At 58.6% G+C, this 1618-nt stretch overlaps 1 protein-coding gene across 1 annotated transcript; it reads left to right on the forward strand.

Moving 5' to 3' along the window:
• The first annotated feature begins 230 nt into the window (after positions 1–230).
• LOC122001951 (probable methyltransferase At1g29790) lies at positions 231–1618 on the forward strand. The gene has a single exon (XM_042556946.1). The coding sequence runs from the start codon at positions 231–233 to the stop codon at positions 1551–1553; it is 1323 nt and encodes a 440-aa protein (XP_042412880.1). The 3' UTR covers positions 1554–1618.

Genomic DNA, 1618 nt, shown 5'->3' on the forward strand with positions numbered 1-1618 from the left:
TATTCTCGTTCGATATATTTTATCGCCTAAGCCTTCAGAGCTTTCTATTATAATTGCCTAGACAAGCAACGGGAAGACTTGGCGAAGCAGCGATTAGAGGCCTCATTTAATGCTTCCTCGAAACTCAATGATAACCATGTGCTGAAGCGCGCAATCCCTATAAGTCTTGCTCTCTGCTTGGCGATTCTTCTTCATCACCATTTCAGAATCCAAATTTTTGTTTCGCAGACATGGGCATCATCAAGGATGAACACCGCAGATTGAAGCCAAGTCACGCGCAGAGCCCGATGACATCCAAGTTGAAGATTCTGCTGGTGGTGGTTTCAACCAATCTGCTCTCCGTTTTTCTCTTCGCCGGGAGTTCCGCTTGGGTGGCGCCGGCTGTGCATTTTGTCGACTCCGGCACGCTCCTCCGGGAGCTGAACGCCACCCAACGCCAGCTGTCCAACACCCTGTGGCAAGTGTCGCAGCTCAGCAAGCTGTTGGCAACCGCTAACTCCCTGCTCGAGACGACATTGACGGACATCGGCAAGGCCCACCGGGAGGACGAGGAGGAGTCGCCGGACGAGGACCTGGAAAAGTGGGCGCGCCGGCTCACCGGCGAGCTTAAACTCGTAGTTGGGCCCCACAAGTTCCCTCTCGGGTACAACCCGAACATCGGCTCCGACGAGCTGTATCCCGTGCTGGGCACCTCCTGCCGCCGGTACGAGGAGGAGCTGGTGAAGTACATGAGCTACGAGGTGGGCGGTGAGTGCCCCTCCGACGAGTGGTTCGCGCAGCGGCTGATGCTGAAGGGGTGCGAGCCCCTGCCGAGGCGGCGGTGTCATCCGAAATCACCGGTGGGGTACGTGGAGCCGGCGCCGCTCCCGGAGAGCCTGTGGGCGATCCCGGCCGACACGAGCATCACGTGGGACGCGTACACCTGCAAGAACTACTCGTGCCTGGTGAACCGGGGGAAGGCGCAGGGGTCGTACGATTGCAAGGACTGCTTCGACCTGTCCGGGCGGGAGAAGCACAGGTGGCTGCATGACAACGGGGAGCTTGACTACGCCATGGACGAGGTGCTGGCGATGAAGCCGGCGGGGACGATCCGAGTGGGGCTTGACATCGGAGGCGGTTCGGGGACGTTCGCCGCCCGGATGTGGGAGCGGAACGTGACGGTGGTGACGAGCAGCATGAACTTCGACGGGCCGTTCAACAACTTCATCGCCTCGCGTGGACTGGTGGCGATGCACATCAGCGTCGCGCACCGCCTGCCGTTCTACGACAACACGCTCGACCTGGTGCACTCCATGCACGTCCTCAGCAACTGGATCCCCGACGCCATGCTGGAGTTCGCCCTGTTTGACATCTACAGGGTGCTGCGGCCGGGCGGTGTCTTCTGGCTCGATCATTTCTTCTGCCTCGGACATCAGCTCAACGCCACCTACGCGCCCATGTTCGATCGCATCGGATTCCGGAAACTCCGGTGGAACGCTGGCCGGAAGCTGGACCGTGGCATCGAGAAAAACGAGTGGTACATATCCACCCTCCTCGAGAAGCCCATGACATAATTAATTAATCAGCCTTCTCTCCCGTTCAGACTTCCATATGAGATGAAACTCAACTTACAACTAGA

Source organism: Zingiber officinale, chromosome 7A, assembly GCF_018446385.1.
Source record: "Zingiber officinale cultivar Zhangliang chromosome 7A, Zo_v1.1, whole genome shotgun sequence".
NCBI lineage: Eukaryota > Viridiplantae > Streptophyta > Magnoliopsida > Zingiberales > Zingiberaceae > Zingiber > Zingiber officinale.